The 20,502-nt window shown below is 47.1% G+C and overlaps 1 protein-coding gene across 3 annotated transcripts in view; it reads right to left on the bottom strand.

The window, feature by feature from the left end:
* Positions 1–20,502, bottom strand: part of DAG1 (dystroglycan 1) — a 49,493-nt gene that overhangs the window by 4,859 nt on the left and 24,132 nt on the right. For all 3 annotated transcript variants that reach the window (XM_052646069.1, XM_052646080.1, XM_052646075.1), the window contains exon 2: positions 10,512–10,913. In XM_052646069.1, coding sequence (XP_052502029.1) covers positions 10,512–10,796 — 285 coding nt within the window. In that variant the 5' untranslated portion in view covers positions 10,797–10,913. The remainder of the gene's footprint in view (positions 1–10,511; positions 10,914–20,502) is intronic.

The following is a 20,502-nucleotide window of genomic DNA, read 5'->3' as shown; positions in this document are numbered from 1 at the left end:
GAGAGACATCAGTGTGAGTCAGTCGCCACGCTCGCTGCATAACGTGATCATAATCTAATAGTTGGCCGGGGCCTAGCCTATGGGGCAGGCCTGAGGTACAATTCAGAATTCCTGTTGGAGGGACTACCTCTGCTTCACCTGTCACGAAAGACTGGGGCCACCCGACGGGCTAGCGTGGAAGGCCAATGACTCACCCGAGAGTCACACAGTGGGGGGATGGCAGTGCTGCCACAGGACTGATGCCACAGAGCTCAAGAACGCTGCAGTGACATGCCTGCCACCTGCTCACCCACTCTGCCTGCAGGAGCAAGCTCGAGGGTCTCCCTCCTTAGCGCTCCTTTCCACCCTCACCTCAGACTTCTCCCCGGCCCTCCACAGACACCACAACTTTGCACACGTCCTACGCTTGGCCTGGAGTGCCTTTCCTGACAAGAAGCAGAAATACAGCAGGGTGCAGGGACAGCTCAGTGCCCCCAAGTGACTCATTTTACAAATGCCACGCTACATTCCAGTGTGGTGGGGCACATGTGGTTAGCTGTAGCTGATGTCCCCATTAACCCTGTTTTTCAAATCTCAAGCAAAACTGCAATGCCCAGAGAGGGGGAAATGGAAACAATGGCTCTAAGAAGAGTGTTTACCAAAGGCATCCCAAGGACCTCTGGTCTCTCTCAGAGAGAGGTCAGCAGTCAGCTTCATTTGGGAAATACACGGAGCTCACCTCTGTCCTTGGAAAGCCGGAGCACAGAAGCAGGCCTTGGGAACTCATCCCCTTTTCCACCCAGCAGCACCTCCCAGACTTATTTCAGGGCCGAAGTCCTCTTCCACCGCAACGTGACTGGTACTACGTAAAGCCCCCCAAGGGAATGCCACCATAAAAACTTTCGCTATCAGCTGACGAGAGGGAAACGAGACTCACCTCTTGTCCAGGCCCCCACCTCTGACTCCTCTCATCTTTGGGAAATACCCGCTCCTGCCTCCACTCTCAGCTCCACTGTCCTGTCCATCCAGTGCAGACACACACTGGCCAACAGATGGGATGTCTCACTGCCAGCCTCAGCCCAGGGACTGCCCTTTGTGGTCACTGTTGCTCAGGAGAGGGACACCTTAACAGGCTTCCCTCCCTGTGGCAGGAAGGCCAGAGCTATGTCTGCTGGGTTCCCCAGGGGCCCTGGTTCCTCAGGCTTCCTCCTTTTTTTGGCTTCCTCCTCCTAATTAGCCAAGTGGCTAAATGACTGGGGAGGAGACCCTGAACTTGTACCTACTCTTCCCAGCTGGGCTCCAGGTGGACGTCCATGCGGCACACCATTCCATCAGCCTTATCAGAGACCCGAAGTTTACCCTACTTCTGAAGAGATTTCCCACCTCCAGCAAACAAGCCATGAGAAGACATGTAACATTATCAGAAGTTGTCCTTCACTGACTACTCTTTGAACTACTGAGTTCACCGAAGGTCTGTGAACACTTTCCATCTAATTAATGTACCATCAAGAATCACCCATCTCATCACTCACCATGCACTGCAAACGCAACCAATATCAGAAATATATTTTACTGTCTAGTTATTTACAGTAAAATATATACTGTATAACTGTACAGTTATTTTACTGTAAACACAGGTGTCTTCAAATCCATGGAAAATACTAAATATAGTCTTCCCTTACAATCTTTTCAGCTACAAAAATACTTATTACAACTGCTTTGACTGAAAAACCTGTGCTTTAAATTTTTTCAGTTCATGTATGCTAAATACAAAAACTGCCACATCCACATATAAACATGTAAAGCAAAAGCTGAACAATCCAGATTTGCGAAAAATGTGAAGCAAAGGTGTAAGGCCAGATGGAGTAGTCAGGGGACCATGACGTGTTTCCCAGGGGTGGTGCAGGGACTGCAGTGCTGAGAGGAAGGCAGTGGGTGAGCCAGGGTGTAGACCCAGCTCTCCGGCCACCCACGGCCATTTCTCCTAACCCCACTCCATCCCAATGGCCACCACTGGGATGAGAGCACAGCTGCAAGACAGAAAAAGGAGAAAGGGAAGGCCAGAATGGAACTCTGGGTGAAGTCAGCCAAGCAGGAGCCACCTGTAGAAAAGATGGAACAGGGGCAGAGACCAGGGGAGGCTCCAGATGGCTGCCAAGTGGCTAGCCTCAGTGGTCGGGCAGTTAGGCCCGTGCCCAGCCCTGTGCGTTCCAGCAGCCCAGATGAGAGAGCAGTCCCAGCACTTTTTCAAGTCTGTCTCGGTTACGTAAGGGCGGTCTATGACAGAGAAGGGCGCCCACCTCCTCAAGCCGCCCCGCCTGCTCGCTCCTTGTTCTGCGGACCCCAAGGGCCACAGTTCTGCTGTCAGACATTTCCAAGGAATAAACCCAGGTTGGCCAAGACTCCCCATACGGTCAGTCTTCTTTAAACTATGCCAAGTTAACATTTTAACATGTTAATAATGTGTTAACATAAACAACGAATATTAAAGAAAACCCCAGGTTTTACCAAAAAGCAAGTTATAATGCTCAGTCTCAAACTGGGCGATGGAAGAGCAGACTGTGTAGCTTTGTTTTGGTTATGAAAATGAATTCTTTCACTACGGTCTACCCACAGCTTTAGACGTGTGGGGTAAGCCAAGTCAGAAAAACAGAGCCAAGTCACTCCAACCTGCACCTGCCTTCCCTTCCGCAAATTCTCGCTCCTCGGAGTCCCAGAGCCCTGGCCACAGGGCAGGTGTTCCTCCCGGATCTAGAGCCCGAAGCAAACAGTTCCCAGCGCCGTGGGTCCTCCTCAGAAAGGAAGGAGAGGCATTCACGTGCACAGACTGAGGTCCATGCATCTCTGAGCATCTTGGTGCTGCAAACATCAGACCCAGGCCGCACTTCGGCTGGCACTGATTCATTTTAATAGAGGGGGCACAGGAAGCAAAACAAATCCAAGCTCCACAAGAAGCCTAGCCAAGACACAGGTAAGCTGGCCCCTCTGCATTTTCAAGGACATTTTAGGGAAAGTCCCTGAACTGGGAAGTCTGAAAATGCCTGAAGGTCTGGCAGTGTCCACGTCCCCCCACCAGCTGCCCCTCCCTCTCAAGGGCCCTCAGTCCAGGAAACGCTCTAAGATGCAACACCTGCTCTACCTTGACAAAGCAGGAGACCCCCCAGCCCAGTCCACGGGAACTCCAGACATCCTCCCCAGCTTTCAAAACTTCCCAGGTCCAGACCGCTTTTCCTCTTAGGGCCTGAGGGTGAAGCAGGATATGAAAGTTCCTTCTCAGAGACACAGCGCCGGTGACAAGCCAGAACTCATCTCTATAATAACACCCTACCCAAGGGGAGCCCCATCTTCAGGAGCTCTTGGCTGACTCCCAGCTGCAGGCAGTCTGAAGCTTCATCCAGCCTCAGTTTTCTCATATCTAAAAACAGGGGGAAGATGCCAACCTTGTGTGATCACAGGACCAGGCACACACTGGACTCTGTCAGGGCTGGCCCCTGCCCACCCCTCTGGGCTGAGAGAGGACACAGCACACACTGTGAGGCTCACAGCCACAGGAATGGGTCCAGGGTGTGTCTAGGCTCCACTCCCTGATTGTCCTGCCCAACTGGCCTCGGACCCAGCAGACACTGAGGCCTTGTCTCCCTGCTCATAGCCCAAAGCAGAAACTCAAAGCATCAAAGGAGAGTGGAGAGGCCACAGAAAGAGGAAGCCAGGACCCTCTAAGGGAAGCAGGCCAAGGCTGGGGACCCTCAGGGACTTGCTTACCTGTTAAGACCTGTTTGCTAAGAGTGGATGAAAACATCGAGGGGGCATGGGGGTGGGGAGAACCCACTGTCAGTGACAGCCCACAGCCAGCACTCACCTTCCCTAAGTCTAAAATGCATGCGACTGATCCTGGCCCATTTGCACATGAGATTCTGACTATCCTTGGAATCCTTCGTTTACTCGTACAGAAATTTCTGTCCTCACTGTACTGTAGCCAGACACGACTAACCCCTAAGAGCTGCTAGGCTAGGAATGGCAGGCAAGAAGCGGGAGTCAGAGCTCTATGTCAAGTGCTCCTAGCAGGAGCACATGTATTTAGGGTGATAGGCTGTCCTGGACATGGAACTCCCCCCACCTCATTAAATACCAGCAGAGCCTGAGAGTAAGGAGACCTCAGGCAATGGGAACAGGAGAAACTGCAGGAGGAAGCCTGACTTGACATCACAGGCTCCAGGTCACAGGTCACCCAGAAAGAGCCAGAAACCTCATTAGTTTCAGCAACCCTCAGAGAGACCACGCTTCTGAGATGGAAGGTAAGCCCGGCACGGAGGAAAACAAGATCTTGAACAGCTATACACCCAGTTTTAGAGGTCTTGATCAATAAAGTACATCCAGAAACATTGGAATCAAATCACTGAATGAAAATCACAAAACCTGAGTAGACCCACAAGGAGTTCTGAAGACTACCTGCCCTGTGGTGCCCGCAATTAATCACCACGACCAAGGGCTGGGGAGCTACCAAATAGGAAGGTTTCGGTTACGCCTCAGTCTGTACTAGCAAATGACTAGTAACTGACTTCCTGTTCAGTTCTCAGACATTCTCTCCAATTGCTTATCTGGTGCCTTCTCTTGCACAAGAGCCTGTCAAGCACGCAGTATGAAAAAAGACCTGTGTTAAACACCACGCAACATATGTAGAGTCTCTCAATCCAGATCGGTATTCTTCCACACCTAGAACAAGAAATGGGCAGAGGAGCTTCTATTACTTTGCGCTCCATCCAAGAGCAGGTATCTGCCCACAGTCTAGGCCATGGAGCTAGGCAGAACTGAAAGACAAAACTGAGGAGTTGGACTCTCACTAGGGCCTAATTAACTCTTACGATTGCTGACTCCTAAAACCAAGAAAACCTAAGTTTTATCATTCAGAACCCACCAAGTGGTATCTTATCCATGCAGGTGTTACGGGACTTATAAACGGCAAGCAAAGACTCCAGAAAGATGGATGAGCACTTTCATGTTCAAGTCACTTGGAGGGGCTAATGACAGCCAGCAAAGAGAGATCTTAGGAATTAAGTATAATCAAGAAACTTCTCCTCATTTGGTGAGAAGTCCCTGACACTACAAACATTTTGGAGGGTCCTCTGGCACCTTCCAACCAACACCTGGAGCCAGAACAGTCCCAGGGGATCAGCCTAGGCCGTTCCCTGAATACCCAACTGATGTGCCAGGAGAAGGTGTTCTCAGAGGCCCATTTCACAGGGGCACAAACTGCTGCTCTGTGACACCACACTGCTTGGGCCCCTGAGCAGCCTGCCCTGGTTAAGCCCCTGCCTTCCCTCAGACCTGGTCACTGGCTCCGGGACCCTGCAGCCCCTCTCCCCTCAGAAAAGCTACAGACCACCTGTCTATGGCTGGGAACCACAGGCAACACCCCGAAGGTCCTGGCACATGAAGCGACTGTGTGGTGGGCTCCTGTGCTGCTCCAGGTGAAGGCAACAGTCCTTCTGATGGACTCGGCTCCCAGTTTCTGGGCCCCTGCCCCCTCATGGCACTGACTCACGTTTAGGGTGAGCCTGTGTCTGGCCGTGGACTATGACAATGAGACGAATCTGCTCTGCGGCCAAGCTCAACTTCTGCAGATGGTGCACACGGGCAGTCACATGGCCAGGCTGTGAGGAGATGGCACATGCCAACAGGGAGAGCCTCTGGCTGGAGGTCAAAGGGCCAAGGCTTTGCCCCCACATAGGGGCAGGAACCAGGGTGGACACACTTTGCTTTGCTGAAACACAATCATTGGTCCTGCTGCGTGACATTCAAAGCTCACACCAGAACACGTCCAATGCCACAAGGGCCAAGGCCACGGGATCATATGTTGAACACAACTTGTTCAGCCTAAAGGGTGCCCCTCTGGTCTGAATTATGAAGCATTTTACCTGATGTTAACTGTTCTCATCTAAAAAAAAAAAAAAAAATTCATCATTTTCCCCCCAAACTAAGGGACAGCTGAGCATAATTATAACCACTAGTAAAATTCTCAGAATCAGTCCATCAACCCCAAGCCCTGAGATCAACCATTTTCACTCTGTCGTGTTCTTTCAGTCATCATCAGTAATTTTTCTTCCCCCTAAAACATAGAAGCCTATATATTCAGTAAGTATTTGAACTGATGTGTCTGGGCAAATGCCATTCTGACGACCCACCCCCAAGGATGCCTTCCTTCGCCAACCCGCATTTCCCGGTGTGCCCTGTTCACAAGGGAGCCATTCAGAGCCAGGGAACACCCACTTGAGGCAGGAAGAAACTGCAGTTCATCTCACGCAGGCGGGGTGGCCGCAAAGCTCTCAAGCATCCAAAGAAATGCTCCTTTCATGAGCTCCCCTTCCTGGCCAAAAAGAGTGGCCATTGTTCTGCAGGGAACAATTGGGGGCCGATGCCAGCGGCTGAGAGCACAGTCCCAGGAAGGGCTGCTCCCAGTCTGCCGACATCTTGGGCTGGGAGAAATTCCACATTGTCTCCAGACAAGGAGACTGAAGGGGAGCAGGGATGAAAAGCCATCCTCGAGGGCACTATCAAAATGAAACATCCGAGGGGGGCCCCAGAGGGGCAGCCCAATCGTTCTGTGAGACGCAGAGACTTCCAACTGCCCCAGAGAGGAGGGGTTGCAAGGTCTTGTCATATAATCACCTTCCTCGGCCACTCCTGCCTGCGTGCGTGCTCAGTCACTGCAGCCGTGTCTGACTCTTTGCAACCCCAGGGACTCTAGCCCGCCAGGGTCCTCTATCCATGGATTCTCCAGGCCAGAACACTGGAGTGGGTTGCCATGCCCTCCTCCAACAGATCTTCCCGACCCAGGGTCTGAACCCACGTCTCCTGTCCCCTGCATTTGGCAGGCAGCTTCTTTACCACTAGCGCCACCTGGGAGGCCCTCAGCCATCCCTACACTCACTCAACTCAGGACAGCCGCCCTTAGGGAGCCGGCGCCAATCCTGTGGGAAGTCAGGAGGGTCACTTACACTATGGCCTACTTGGAACAGCTTCGGATCTGCCCAGCGAAGGCAAAGCTGGCTTCTGTGGGACCTCTCCCCACAGGACCTGAGAAATCTGCCTGCGTCGGGTGGAGGAAAAGGGCCCCAATGCTGAAACTGGGCCTGAAAGAGGTGGCTGTGCCCGTGCTGACAGAAGAGAAAAAGAGCCAGCGGCCTGGGGTGGGTCCTGAGCTTGGCGTATCTGTGGGGCAGAAAGGGGCTGCTGTGCTGAGACATGGCATGCACAGGGCAAGGGGAGAGAGGAGGCCAGAAGCCAGATCAAACAGGACTTAATTCTAAGCGCAGGGGGGATGGGAGGCCTGTTCTGAGCAGACTCGGACTTTACAAAGATGTCTCTTGCCTCGGTATGGAGAACAGACTGACGGGTTAAGAACAGAGGCAGGGCGCCTGGCAAGAGGTGAGCAAGTGCTACTTTGGCTGATGGCAATGTTGATGGACATGACTTGGAGGTCACCCCAACAAGGCTCCTTGGGACCAAGATCTGAAATGTTCCTCAAATACCCAAGAATATTGGGCAGCCATTAAAAGTTAGACTCCCAAAGAATACTTAAATAACAAAGAAGAAAAACTCAAAAGTACAGTGAATGAAAAAAGGTTAAAAAATATGATTTCAGGTCTGCCTAAAATGTCCGTGTGCCTATGTGACATGGATACTTGTTGATGAATGCAGAAAATGATGTACATTAGTGGTAGGAACCACCAGAGTTTTTTTTCCCCTACCTTTCCTATACATTTACACATTGTTATTTTAACGGCACGAAAAAACTCCATTACGGTAAAGGCTTTTCAATCCTGTTTTACACATAGGGAAACCAAAGCTCCAGGAATGAAGTCAAGCTTTCTTTTTTTTATTATTAAGATTTTTTTTTTTTAATGTAGACCACTTTTAAAGTCTTCATTGAATTTGTTACAATATTGCTTCTGTTTTCTGTTTTGGTTTTCTGGCCGCAAGGTATGTGGGAACTTGGCTCCCCAACCAGGGAGCCAATCCACACCCCCTGCGCTGGAAGGTGAAGGCTTAACCACTGGACCACCTAGGAAGTCCCTGAAGTCAGGCCTTCTGATCTGATTCCCACCCCACACAACCCTGATGTTAAGACTGTTTGGGACGAAGAGTCACACAGTTTCATCTGTTTTTCTACAGGTTAATCAGCTACTAAATGGTCTGCTTTCCACAGATAAATATGCTCAGATAAAATCCTGTTTTCCTAATAAAATCTCTTTGCTCCCCTGGTGAGTAAGCCTGTTAAACATCTCTCTGCCAGCTACAGCAAATAGCCAGCTCGCTGTATCAACTCAAGGCAACTCTGGTCCAGACTAATCCATGTACAACATTCCAGTGGCCAACAGAACAAGAGTAATCAATCACTACAGGGTTTGGATATTCCGAAGATGAAATGTGATGCTGGGTAAGAAATGTACTTCCAAAAGTGCCATTCTTCATCTAACAGTGAGACTAGAATCTGGCTTACTGGGCTATTATGAAGATTACATGGAAACCTTTTGCAAAGACTCTACAAGCCAGAAAGAGCTCCACGGAAGTGAGCTAGGATCTTCAGAAGTATGACTACCTCTGAGAACACGAGGCCACCCTAAGAGCAAGCTGTGACCTAAAGAGAGGGGGCCAAAAAGGGAAAGGAAGAGAACACAAGGAGGGTCAGGGGAGGAGTGAGTCTGCCCAGATTCAAAGGGGCAGAGACACACCTCTCACTGCAAAGAGTGGTATGGAATTTGTGACCATTTCTAATCTAGATGCCCTAGGTTTGTGGGACAGAGAGGGGCAAGCTGGTGAAGACTCATTAGAGCTCACTTTGCTTTGACCAAAGGAGTACAAAGGAAGTTCCAAGCCCAGGCCTTAAAAGATGGGCAGCTTTTACTTCCTGTATCTTGGAATACTCAGTCTTCCAAGGAATACCTGTACACAGGTACAACCAAGCTATTGTACCTGTGAGGAGATCCAAGCACCGTGGAAAGGTCTACAGGGGGGAGAAACCGAAGACTTTGATGGGCAGCCCCAGCTAAGCTCCTCATCAACAGGCAGCACCACCTTGCCAGCCATGAGTGAGCCTCATGTTGGAAATGAGTCCTCCAGGCCCAGGTGAGCCACTCTGACTAGTGCGGCAGAGATGAGATCCCCAGATGAGCTCTAAAGCCCTGAATTCTCAGCCACGAAATTGTGAGCAAAACCAATTTTCCATTTCAAACCACAATTTTTGATGCTTTAAATATACCAATAATTCTCCAGGACACTGTGGGTACACAGAAGTCTAAAATACAAAACTGATATAAAAACTACCATAACAAAGTATAGATCTTGGAATATTTTTAATTCATATTCAAGTCACATCTCTGAGCAAAGTATGCTATAGCCCAAGGGCCAGAAAACTATGGCCACGAGTCAAATCTGGGCTGCCATCCGTTTTCGTACAGCCCATGAGCTAGACATATTTTTTACCATTTTTAAACGACTGAGGCGGGTGGGGGGGGGGGGATCAAAAGAAGATACAGCATCATTTGATATGTGAAAATTATATGAAAGCAAAATTTCAGTTTCAGTGAAGTTTTTAAAAGTACAGTTTTACTGGAATAGGTTATGTGCATTCGTGTGCACAGTGTCTGCGACTGCTTTCATACTGCACTGGCCAAGAGGAGGAGCTGCAACAGAAACCATACAGCCACCAAGCCAGAAAAATACTTACTCTCTGACTTTTTAAAAAGTAAGTGTGCCGACCTCTGCTCTAGGGAGATACACATAGCCTGAGGGGTGTACCCCACCCACCCACCCACCCAGACACCTTGCAGACTCACTCAGGAGCTAGGGGAAATTCCATAACCCTAAAGGGATGGTCCTTCTTCACACAGAAGCTTCCTGGTGCACCAAATTTCCATCCTTCTTTGGCCATCTCTCTTCTGTTACTGAGATCTCAGGCTCCTTTGTTCTCCGGGTTGCTTGAGAACAAAGGAGATGAGGCGAGGCTGAAATTTATGTACTAATTTTGGGTCTTAAGGGACTGAATATATTAGTAAACACAGAACAGACAAGCACAGCAAAACTCTTGATATTTACTTATACCTTGTATTTTTTAAATATTTTCAAAGCATTTAAAAGTTCCATATCTCTTGGGTTAATGAAAGGAGACAGCTTCCTTATACACAAGCCCTTCCATCAAATCCCTAACTTGATGACCAAAAAAATCTTCCAGAGAACAGATGTAAAACCCTTTTAATAGTGACACTCTCAAAACGGGAGTAAGAGTAAAGGTTTCGGATGCTACTCTGAGGAACATGGGGACCCTCTAGTGAATGTCAGCAGCTGTCCCTCTCTTAAGGAAGGAACGCTTAACAGGTCCTGAAAGAACTGAGCTCAGAATTGCCAGAAAATTGAAAAACTAAACTTCAACTAAAATAACCTGAAACTAACACTAAAATCAAAACTAAACTGCAAGATGAGAATTCTTCCTCAGTTACAGAATTCTTCCTTATTACAGTTCTATCCAGTCTCACCTTGATGACTTCTCCATTGGAGGCAATTAAATCTGTTGGGATGGTCACTCGAAATGAGCGTCCGACGACAGCCGTGCCATCAGGAATGCCGACCACCGTGGGAACAGCCTCGTGGAGGTCTGAGAGTGCTGAGTGCATGGACGCCTCGAGCTGGTTCTCCCAGTCCCTGGCGGCCTCCGAGGGTTCACTGGGCCAGTGGGACTGAGCCACAGCCACGGACAACAGAAGGAGAAAGGTCCTCCCCCAGAGGGGAAGCCACAGTGACGGGCCCACAGACATCCTCATCCCTGGTTCAAGTCTGTTCAGGCAGGTAAGTCTCTCCAAGAAAGGAAGCAAGCGACGTGGTCCCAGGACTGGGTCCTCACCCTCTGCACACCTGCTCCATCTCAGAGCACCCAGAGCCTGAAAAAGAAGAGCAGACTCAGACTTCAGCAACTTCCACGGTTTCCAAGTTGAGCACAGGCAGTTAATACCCTCTAAGTGTTCCTGCCCAAAATATCTACCCTGAGTTGGATTAAGTCTCCCCCCGCACGGCCCAGGGTGAGAGCCACCAGCTACACGTGACTCCTGAACACTGGAAACGTAGCCGGTCCATTAAGTATAAAACACACAGCAGATTCTGAAAACTACGTATAAAAAAGGAACGTACAATATCTCATTAATACCTTAAAAATATTGGTTGCATATTAAAATATTTTGGATATAAAAATATCTAATAGAGTTAAGTAACTATTAATAAATAGTACATAATAAAAATATTAAATACATAATTAAAATCAACTCCACCTGCTTATTTTTATTTTTTTCCATATGGCTGCCAGAAAATATTAAATGACATAGTGGATCACATCATATTTTTGTCGGGTAGTGCTGCTCTAGACCTAACTTCCAATTTATAGGAAACACAGGGCCATGAAGACACAGACAAATCTGCAATGTATGACAGGATCTTCTACAAGATAACTGATCTGGTCTTTCCAAATGCTGACACCTGTAAATATAAGGGGACTATTCTAGATTTAAAGACTGCAACCAGGCAGTGTGTACATCTTGACTGGACCCTAAACTTACTTTTAATTAATTTTTTATTGAAGTACAGTTAAATTACAGTGTTAATTACTGTTGCACAGCAAAGTGATTCCGTTTTACGTCTATGTGCATTCTTTTTCATGTTCTTCTTAATCATGGTTTACCGCAAGATACTGAATACCATCCCCTGTGCTATACAGTAGGGCCTTGTTGTTTATCCATTCTATACATACCAGTCTGCATCTGCTAATTCCAAACTCCCAATCCAACCCTCTGCCACCTCCCGACAGCTTGGTAACCACCAGTCAATCTTCTATGTCCCTGATTCTGTTTCTGGTTCATAGATAGGTTCATTTGTGTTGGAGTTACTTTTTAAACACACACACACAGACACACACACAAGACCAGCTCCCAAAGGAATAACTGACAAATTCTGTATGTGGGCTGGACATTAAATTTATTGTTAATTTTCTTAGGCGAAATGATGGCAGTGTGGCTTAATAATATCATCCTCAATTCTGAAGTATTTAGAGATGAAGTGTCAAAAATCTCTGCAACTCATTTTGAAATGCTCCACTGGGGAAAAAAAACATGTGCACGTATACAAAGAGATAAGACAATGTGGCAAATACCACAAATACTTTTGGAAAAACTGAAATACCAAGTATTTGCACAGAGGAGTATGGCCAACTGCCCACTTCTTACACCCCCAATACTGCCTATATTTGCACTCAGTGCTAGTGAACAAAATTTACTTGAACTTCCTTACTCCCCACCCCCAACAGTGCCTAAAACCCTGCACATTGTCCCCTGTCTGCCACACCAGCTTCAAGCAGCTCATGACCTGCACTGTGGGGCTTTCTGGGTGCCCACAGATGGCCACAACCTTCACAAGCATTCCCATTCTGAAAAAGGAAGAAGCCCTGCCCTGAGCCAAGCTGTCTCAGGGCCACATGATACTTTCTGACGTGGGTAATGAAAAGTAAATAAAAATGCTGAAGAAAACAAGGTCACTGAAACCGCCAGCATACTCTGAAGTCAGTGTAAGTCCAAGCCAAAGCCAAAAGGATTTTTTTCAATGTTGATTTTGCTATTCCTGTTCTTATTTTTTGAACTAAAATTCATGAGACAAAAGCCAAGAAAGTATAACAATCCTGAGGGTTGGAAATCCTATCCTACCAAACCAAGACTTATCACAAAGCTACTGTATCAGGTGGGGCAGAGCAGACAGCGGACTGCGGAACCAGGGAAAGTGGAAGTTGCTCAGTCGTGTTCGACTCTTTGCAAATTCATGAACTATACAGTCCATGGAATTCTCCAGGCCAGAATACTGAAGTGGGTAGCCTTTCCCTTCTCCGGGGGATCTTCCCAACCCAGGGACCAAACCCAGGCCTCCTGCATTGCAGGCGCATTCTCTACCAGCTGAGCCACCAGGGAAGCAGAAGGAGAGCCAAAACCAGCTTGCAGAGGAGATGTTCAAAGGCGCCAAGACAAGCAGCCATCTATGCAGAAAAAAAGTTAGGTTCTTCTGTCATTTCTCCATTGAAAACAAAGCAAACCCCAGGTGGATTAGATACACAGTTGTAAAAAGAACTCCGGAATTTTTAGAATATAGTAGAATATCAGCATAAGGAAGGATTTCATATTTAAAAGATATCCAAAAACACAAAATTTAAAAGAAAAAGACAAATTGGACTTTAACTTCCAAGAAGATGAAGGAGGTGTATTTCTCCTTAGTTTCCCACTAAATACAAGGGAAACTTCTAGACACTATATAGAAAAAAGAAACATGAGACTTTTTTTTAACATGAGACTCTTAAAAAAAGTCATGAGAAGAAGGCAGAGCAGCTAGGGACCCCAGGATTCAAGGAATGATAAAAGTAGTGAGCTCCCTGGGTCTTCTTTTTGACTCATATATCCCAGAATTGGGAGCTGAAGAAGCTGGCAACCCAGAAATGCCAACAGATGAGGCAAAAAACATCCTAACAAAAGTCTGTTCTCTTTAGCCAAAGGAGCAGGAAGGGGGTAGGCTAGCAAGACAGAAAACATTTAGACAATAAAAGCTCTATTTGAGCCAAACACCACAGAAAAAAACTGTGGCCCTACTCCTACCCATGCTGGTGAAGGCCAAGTGGGGAGCCTAGACTTCCACCCTCAGGAGGCTGTAATAAGACCCCCTAATATCTCCACTGCGGAAGGCGCTGGGACTTTCATCCCCCACTGGCCAGTAACAATGTACCACCCTCTTCCTCCAGCCTCACGGTATCAGTGGAAACTACTTGGGAACCTAGACTTCTATATATTCCCACCCAAGTAACAAGCAGTAGCCTCTCCCCTTCCCTGCTGGATGGTGTCAGAGGAGGACTGGTGCAAAGTCAGAACTTTATAATCACTGCTCAGCAGTGGCGAGGCCCACAGAACTAGACCTAGAAATCTTTGCTGCAGCATGTAGCTTTTCTCGAGTTGTAGCAAGCGGGCTCCAGAGTGTGTGGGCTTAGCAATTGCATTTCAAGGGCTTAGGTGCCCCATGGCATGAGGGATCTTATTTCCCAGACCAGGGATCAAACCCAAGTTCCCTGCATCGGAAGGTGGATTCTTAATGTTCTTGAAGTGACAAAATTTTTTAGAGAACAGATTAGTGGTTGCCAGGAGTTAAAGAGGGAGTTAGGACATGAAGGAAGCAGATGTGGCTTGAAAGGGTAGCGTGATGGATCCTTCTGGTGATGAAAAGGTTCTGTATTTTGACTATATAAATATCAATATCCTGCTTGTAATATTGTAATATTATTTAAGATGTTATCATGGGGGGAAATATGTATGGGTAAAGGGCACAGAGCATCTCTCAGTATTATTTTTAACAACTGCATATGAATCTACATTAAAAAAAAAAGTTTTAACCTGCCCCCTAAAAAAAGAAATCAGCATTAGAATTTTAAATTTCTAAACAATAAAAGGATACCATAAAGTAAAAAGGACCAACCACAGCCTGGAAGAGAGCTTTTTCAGGACATACAGTAGCTAAAGGAGTCCTATCGAAATATATCAGGTACCCTAAAACAAAAAAAATGGGTTGAGGAGATAACAGGTACTTTACAGAAAATCTGAATAGCAACAAACATACAAAAAGATGCTCAACCTCACTAGTCATCAAGGGAAAGGAAATTAAAGCACCGTGAAAAACACGTCTGCCCACCAGACTTGCCAGCAGTATTAAATGCCATACTTCTCAAGGGGAATACCAAATAACTTTGGACTTAGAAGCCGGGGTCCTGCAGGCATTGGTGCCAAGAACAGCTTAACTCCCAGCGAGGTCCTCTACCAGGAAAGGCAAGGTAGGAAACACCCAGACTCTCCAACAGCTGGTGTTCACTGCACCCTGGGTGGAGGTCTTCTCCTGAGACCCTTATAAACTGCCCCAAATTAAAAGCTTTTCTTGAAGCTCTTTTCTGTTTTCGTTTGCTAGTTTGCTTTTAAACATCTCCTAGTTTCTTAACTGTCTGGGCTTCTGTACCCTTTTTACAGTTTATCACTTAATTTTTAAAATTTTCTGGATCTTCTGTTTTATACTATCTTAAATTGTAACACTAGAGTTTCTTTTACTGTTCCATAGTGTTTTCTCCAATGGCCTTTTCCTTTCTTAATACATAGTAATTATTATTTACTAAATGGTGCAGCTTAATCAATACCCCCACAAGACTGTAAGTTGTGGAAGGCAAGGGCGGGAATGCAATCACTGATATATGCCAAGCACACACATAATACATGAATGGAGAGGATACAAGAGGTGTTTGTTTGTTTGTTTAAATTTTGCTCCCATGTCTTCACTCTTCTGTGCACTTACTTTTCTATTTATTAGATCCAGACGATCTTTTACTTTTCTGATCCGATTCTCCATTTAAACATTCTCAGCTTATGTGAAAACAAGCCAACAGTATGAGACACACCCTTTCCTAGCAGGAACATAAGCTCAGTCTGCTATCTGCGGACACATGACGACACGGGGTATCTGGTTCATGAGCATGACTAAGTGCCTGCATTTAGCAAGCGGGCAACCAGGGCATAGCTCCAACTGCTGCTGTGTGGTGGTTTTCCATGTTCTGGGGAGAAAGGTCTTCTTGAAAACTGGCCTTGTATCGTTCTGATACTGGCTTCCTATTAACAAGGGTCAGGCTCCCTGTGCTAGGAACTTGTCAGGCTGGATCCAAATGCCAGGATTAGGACATCCCTCTGGGAGGTTTTTACACAGAGTCACACAGTAGGTCATGAAGATGTGGAGGCACTACAGAGCTCCTCCTCCCTATTTTTCGGAAGCAAGGCCTAAAAGAGAGGTAAACACTAAACCATGGTCACATACAACCTGTGGTCAGAACGTGGTGGGAGGAGCAGGTGACCAGGAACCAGAGAAAGACTACGGTCAGAGTCACCCAGTCTCCCTGACACAGCTGCTCACTTCAGCACTGCACGTGCACACTCCCAGGACACCCTCTGGAACCAGGAAATGCTAACAGTAGCCCAAGGATGCTTCTTAGCTGAACTCACCACTGTGTGGCTGATAGAGGCTGCCAAAGCTCTCCTGCTGAGAAGTGGGTAGTGGTTTTGGGCAACGTACTCCTCTGTGCCGGTCCCCAGTGCAATGTCCACCACCGAGTCTGAGCTGAGCGCTGCTCCAGACCCCAGTAAAACCCAACTCTGTGAAGAGGACCTTCCCAGAGCCCGGGTGAAGCCCCTGGCACTCTGAACACCTGCTCGGCCAGCCACAGCATACAGTGTGGGAAACGGGCACACTTCCTTTCTCCAGCTGTGACGCTGGGGACTCTCCAGTGATGGGCAGAAACAGAAAGCCAAGTTTTCAGCAGTTGTCTACAAAGTGGTGTCCTTTGTAAAACAAAATGCGGCCAACTTGCCTTGGAGGCAGGTGCATTCAAGTTGACCACATCAGGCAGCAGGGACACAACTAGAGAATCAACAGCAATTACTCGATGACAGACGAGGGCCCCAGACACTGGAGGCAGAGTTCACCAGGAATGAATCCTTCTGGCCTCCCTCCTGTCACTAATCCCTATCTCTAGGCAAACGAAGCACGTGGAGGGGGGTGGGCAGAGCATCCTGTGACCCTGTCCAGACACACCTGGATCCCTGTGAACTAGACGACTCCCTCTGGAATTCCAGCCCCAGCAAGGAAGCAGTTCTGTTCCACTGAGGTCATCTCCCAGACCTGCAAGTACCGCAAACACAGAGGAAGCTCAGGCAATAACTTTCCACTCAAAACACTCAAGGAACAAATACATACATGGCACTAACACAATTCATAGTGAACGCAATGTTTCCTCACATGCAGGAAAAACCCAGAGACTGAAACTTTAAAATGACTTAAATAACATCTCTGAGAGAATGGCTCCCTACTAGTTTTTACTTTCTAGGAATGAAGGAAAAGTTGTGGGATTCAACCCATTATTAACCACACAAAATGAGGCAGAGGCAGCCTACTCCACCACTGCCAGGAACCCCTACATCTCCAACAGCTCTGTTAGTCACCTAAAAATAGTAGCTCCGCTTCCCAGTTGCTACCATTCACCATGGTAATTAAGACATCTAAGGAAAATGGGGTTCGTCTTTTTAAAACCAAATGAAAGTAATAACATTCCATGGCTTTATTTTAAATGGCGAAAAGGAATAATCTTAACTGAAACAACCACTTTAGGTTCCATCCAGCAAGAAGGCTTTTGTCCAGACACTCCAAAGTTAAAAGTAAACATTACATGTCTATTATTAATCTAAAAATCCAGGAGAGTTAACCAGTTTAAAACTGCTCAATCTGCCTGCCAACAAGATGTACTCAACACAATGGACAACTATAGTGTGAAGTCACTGTTTACTTGGGTTTTAAATACCAAAAGGATGGGCAGATTTCTCTGCTCTGAGTTTAAAACAGGCCTTTCTCACACCTTGGTCAGATAAAGAAGGCGCTGAGCCAAGTCACTGGTGAAGATGCAAGGTGTCACCTTCAAATTGTTCACAGCACGCAGGAGGCAGGAGAGGTTCCCCTGACACGAGGCAGGTTCCTGTCTGGCCTGTGTGGCATGGGAGCATCACCAGACGTGTGGGGGCAGCCTGGCAAAGACAGCAGCAGGGAGCTCAGGAATGTACCAAGCGTCCGGGGCCACATACACAGCCAGAGACTTAAAAGTAAACAAAAAAACTGTGGGAGGAAAAAATGACCTGTGAGAAACAAGCACTACTCAACAGTCTATCAAACAGAAACACTATGTGAACACCGTTCTCGCTCGGAGAACTCTTGCAGACGTTCAGTGATCACAGATACCAAAAGCGGAGGTCCAGGAAGGGCAGTGGTTTCTGCTGCCGGTGGTGTGGTTTTCTCAACAAAGGCAGGAAGTAAAAGTCTTCTACCTGGGCACAAACCCGTTCAGATGCAAACATATCCCAGAGGAAGGGGAGAAAGACAAGGTTCAGAAGCCAGGGCCAAATGGCCATTTCTCCACTAGACTGTGACTTCAAACCTGGGTAGGTTTTTAACATCCTATGTGATACAGCTCACGGAAAAACCAGCTCCTTCTACACTCCACTGAACTCCACATGCTGCTGTTAAACATTACTCAGTACTCAACTGCACACTGAAAACAACTGGGATGGTAAAATTTTATGCTGTTTATCACAATTTTTAAAAAAGTTAATGGTTAGGGTGGCAAACTTTGTTATATATATTTTACTAAAATTATAGGTATTTTTTGAAACTCCACATCACTCAAGAGTTACACCAATTAGACTTTAGGAAAAACACTTATATGAGCCTTAGATCAACTTTTAATTATTGATTAAAAGTGCCTCAGGCAAATTCCCTGGCAGTCCAGTGGTTTGGGCTCTGCGCTCTCACTGTCAAGAGCCTGGGTCCGATCCCTAGTTGGGGAATTAAGATCCCATAAGCTGTATGGTACAGCCAAAAAATAAATAAAAGTGCCTCGGGTAAGGGACCAAGGCTGGAAAAGGATAAACTGAGAGCCCAAACACAAGGACCAGGCCTAACTGTCTGTTTGGCTGCAGCAGCTGGACTTTGCAGGTGGGGCAGAAGCAGTGGAGTAAGTGTGAGAGGTGGGTGGCCAGACCCAGCAGAAATAAGCAGGAATGAATTACTCCATTCACATACCCATTCACATGTGGCATCCAAGAACCCAATTAAATTACAATCATCCCCAAACAGCCCAACAACAATTAACACTTCAGCGCATGTTTACCGACTACCTACCCTGTACTATGTGTGAGGCTTCATTTGCTACACATGCAGTCTTTCCAAGTTTCATACAAAAACAGGCAATTAAGATTTACATACATCACTAATAAGAGGCAATAAATGAAATACTTATATGTTATACACAAGAGGCAATAAACTAAACACAAGTGTTTTTCAAGCAGCTGCTTACTAGAAAATACAAGTTGCAATGATACCCCAAACTTCCTCTGGCTATCCAACCCATCTCAGGACAGAGGTAGGGCTGGGATAACACTGTAAGGGCAGGATGGCTGGGACCTGTCGGGTCAAGGCTGGATGCCAAGGGTTGCCCAGAGAGGAAAGGGAGGAGCAGAGGTGCCCCTCCTGGAGGGGTCTGGGGCCACACAGGCTCTGCCGCCCTCTCCCCTACTGGCGCCGAGCACCAAGCAGGCCCTCAGCAGATACCAGGGTATAGCGACAGGGTTTCCACTGAATCCCCGAAATGATCCACCAAGCACAAAGCAAATAATCATCTGACTTCACACTTTGAGGGCTTCCCCTGTGGCTCAGCTGGTAAAGAATCCCCCTGCAATGCGGGAGACCTGGGTTTGATTCCTGGGTTGGAAAGATCCTCTGGAGAAGGGAAAGGCTACCCACTCCAGTGTTCTGGCCTGGAGAATTCCATGGACTGTATAGTCCACGGGGTCCCAAAGAGTTAGTTAGACATGACTGAGCAACTTTCGCTTCACTTCACACTTTGAAGTTAAAAACTGAGCTTTCTGATATTTGTTTCCACTGTTCTACAAAAGACTAAAAATAAGTATCCTGATTCAAAACTAACATGCTAATTAGGCTTCAGTGAATTAAGGTTAGAAAAAGATAGTTGACTGCTGGCCTTCCTGACCTAACTAGCTAATCAGATTTCAGAACAGAGGAGTGAGATGAAATATCTCGGAGGCCCCAGTCACTACCAGCTCCCTCCTCAGGTCCCACATTCCTGCAGCCCCCTTGACCCCGCCAGCAACTTCTCAATACAGGCGTCAGGAGCCAGACAGGGGAATCCCGGCACAGCCCCTGGGACTGGGAGCTCTTGCACCTTCACAGGAAGATGCCATTGTTCTGGGTGTTTATCTAGGCAAATACACAACCCTCAGCATTAAAGCTATGACCTGGGTGGGAGGTAGGAGAGAGGTTCAAGAGGGAAGGGACATATGTATACCAATGACTGATTCATGTCGATGCATGGCAGAAACCAATACAATATTGTAAATCAATTATCGTCCAATTAAAAAGAAATAATTAAAAAATAAAAAAACCTTTAGACTATAACCTTTTGGGGGGCCACATTCTTAAGTCCCGACCATCAAGAACATTTGAATCAAAAAAAAAATCATGCCAGAAATGGCCAGATCAACAAACCTTGTTTACAAAAGGACAAGATACAACTAGCACCCACTCCGTTTGCTCAGACTTTCTCGCTCGCAGAATTCCTTCCCTCCCACATATGGCTCTAACTGGGCTTTCTACCTACCTCAGCCTTGTCACAGCTACAAAATCTAAATAATCACAAACTTTTCTGGTCGGTTTTAGAGGTATGCTTCCAAAGGCTGGAGCAAAAAAAGTCAGAAGATGGCCTTGCAGACTCTGGGAACCCCTGCGCTGTAAAGCCACAGTGACTCTGTGACCAGGCAGTCAAGCAGTGAACAAGACCAATGCTGAGAAGGTTATGCCATGCGT

The sequence above is a fragment of the Budorcas taxicolor genome, chromosome 1 (genome assembly GCF_023091745.1).
Source record: "Budorcas taxicolor isolate Tak-1 chromosome 1, Takin1.1, whole genome shotgun sequence".
NCBI classification, from domain to species: domain Eukaryota; kingdom Metazoa; phylum Chordata; class Mammalia; order Artiodactyla; family Bovidae; genus Budorcas; species Budorcas taxicolor.
Note: the sequence above shows the minus strand (reverse complement) of the source record. Positions and strands in the feature narration are given on the sequence as shown.